Source organism: Penaeus japonicus, unplaced genomic scaffold (genome assembly GCF_977035675.1).
Source record: "Penaeus japonicus unplaced genomic scaffold, GWHDUDI00000001_assembly GWHDUDI00000034, whole genome shotgun sequence".
Lineage (NCBI taxonomy): Eukaryota > Metazoa > Arthropoda > Malacostraca > Decapoda > Penaeidae > Penaeus > Penaeus japonicus.
Window position 1 is genome coordinate 25,209,932 of NW_028234436.1, and position 2,500 is coordinate 25,212,431.

Below are 2,500 nucleotides of genomic sequence, written 5' to 3' on the forward strand. Positions count from 1 at the left end.
CTATTACATATATATGTTTATGTAAATGTGTGTATGTATATATGTATATATATATATATATATATATATATATATATATATTATATATATGTAAATGTGTGTATGTATGTGTATATATAAGTATATTATATATCTATATCCCTCTCTCTCTCCCACTCTCTCATATATATGTATATATATATATATATATGTATATATATATATATATATACATATATATATATATGTATGTATGTGTGTGTGTGTGTGGTGTGTGTTTGTATATATACAAACTCTCTCCCACTCTCACTCACTTACTATCCCTCTCTGTCTCTCTCTCTCTCTCTCTCTGTCTCTCTGATCATCTCAATTGTATCTGAAGGCGAAGTCGAGGTCCTGGGAGTTGTCTCGAATCCAGCGCTCCATCTTGACGTCCATCTCGGGCGTCGCGATGGCCGCCCAGTCCCCGACCCGCCCCTTCCGGCAGTGATTGCCCTCGAAGTGCAGGAGCTTCGTCCTCTTCGCGGGGTCGGCTTTCATGCGGTCGAATTGTGCGTACTCGGAGATCCTGGAAATGGAGGGGACTCGAGTGAAATAGCTTTTTTTTTTTTTTTTTTTTTTTTTTTTTTTTTTTTTTTTTTTTTTTTTTTTTTCTTTACATCGAAATGAGACGTGCTTTCATGCGGTCGAATTGTGCGTACTCGGAGATCCTGGAAATGGAGGGGACTCGAGTGAAATAGCTTTTTTTTTTTTTTTTTTTTTTTTTTTTTTACTTCGAAGTGAGACGTGCTTGGGGAAATAGGATTGGTGCAGAAAATACCAAATAAAAACAAAGGCGGTCAGTCAATACGCTATGATAGAAATAAAGTGCAATGGAAACCTTGACTCACTTCAGCAACATGTCATCGTCTAGTTGCAGGCCCAAGAACGTGCTAAGCTTCCTCAGCTCCTCCAGTATGTTGGATTTCATGTCCTCGTAAAACATCATGTGGAAGTTGGGGTGGTCCTTGTGCCGCCTCGCCTGACGGATGTGATCCCAGTAAGGACCATAGAAGAGGTTGTCCTTTATAAAGGCGTCCACCGCACCTTCAAAAGTGCCGCTGAAGAAACGTCCTCCAAAATTTTTCAGAGAGTGATAGAAAGAGACGCAAACGTCCTTTGGGTTCCGGGCCACGTACACCACCTGAGGAAGAAGGGAAGTTTTTGCTGTGGTTCATAAATCTGGTTCACATTATATATATATATATATATATATATATATATATATATATATATATATATATATAAAATATATATATATATATATATATATATATATAATATGTGTTTGTGTGTGTGTGTGTGTGCGTTTGTGTGTGTGAACATTAGATATATGTATATAAACATACATACATACATACATACATACATATATATATATATATATATATATATATATATATATATATATATATATATATATATATATATATATATATATATACATACACACACACACACACACACACACACACACACACACACACACACACACACACACATATATATATATATATATATATATATATATATATATATATATATATATATATATATATATACAATTTATGTCTATATCAATATCACGGCGAAAAAAAAATCGTGTGATCCCATCTCGAATATCTTTGGTGTTTAGAAGGGTTCTACAGCTCACACTTGACCGCCCCTTCGCCTAACGACCTTACTCTGCAGGTGTCCAGAAGCCCCGGATGGAGGAGCCTGAGGGGCAGGTGAGTCCAGATGATCCTGGGCGTCGTGGCAGCTTCGGCGAGTTGCTGAGTGACGCCGTCCTCGGGGCTCGCGTCAGGGCGCTGCTCGGCCAGCCTCTCTCTTGCCTTCTCGATGTGCACCATATCTAAAAAGTCCTGCAACGTTGCATAGAAAGGGTTATAATGATGTCCCCGGGGGAAATCTTGCAGGGGCGCTGCTACGCAAAACAACTACGGACGCATTTCATTTACTGATTCTTTAAACTGATGGGGAAATGGTTAACTTCAGGTTGACATGGCAATCGAAATCAACCACACGCATGGTGATGGCAAAGGGACTTTTAGATTAGTGTCTCTGCGTGGCTGTGAAAACATTTTTTTTTCTGTAAAGATGAGGAATCAGGTGGGATATCTTAATTCAAATCTGTTCAAGGTTCTCCTTGTTGTGGCTGTTGAGATACTTCTCAACCCAATCCAGTCGATATTGATTCATGCTGGTATATTGCGACTCTTTCATTGCACTGTAAGAGTCGCATCATTCTGCACTTGCATGAAGAATGATTTGTTGACAAAGCAAATTCCATAAAGTCACTGCCTTGGTCATCTAGAGATTCTCAAGCGCAAAACATTAACCCTTGTGTAACACACGCAAGAACACGAACATGACTCACATCATCAATCACGAACACGCGGTCGTTGGTGTTCTCTTTCTGCGGAAGCTGAAACTGGTCCAGGTGCGTCATGGCCCACACGAGCTCCGTGGTCCAGAGGGT

General features: G+C 39.2%; 1 protein-coding gene across 1 annotated transcript in view; it reads right to left on the reverse strand.

Moving 5' to 3' along the window:
* Nucleotides 1–123: 123 nt before the first annotated feature.
* The window catches only part of LOC122242921 (sulfotransferase 1C4-like), an 18,587-nt gene continuing 16,210 nt past the window's right edge, over nucleotides 124–2,500 (reverse strand). Inside the window, exons 4-7 of the mRNA XM_086530968.1 lie at nucleotides 2,399–2,500; nucleotides 1,704–1,883; nucleotides 870–1,162; nucleotides 124–547 (exon numbers count right to left, since the gene is read on the reverse strand). The exon at nucleotides 2,399–2,500 is cut by the window's right edge and continues 82 nt beyond it. Coding sequence (XP_086387094.1) covers nucleotides 346–547; nucleotides 870–1,162; nucleotides 1,704–1,883; nucleotides 2,399–2,500 — 777 coding nt within the window. The 3' untranslated portion in view covers nucleotides 124–345. The remainder of the gene's footprint in view (nucleotides 548–869; nucleotides 1,163–1,703; nucleotides 1,884–2,398) is intronic.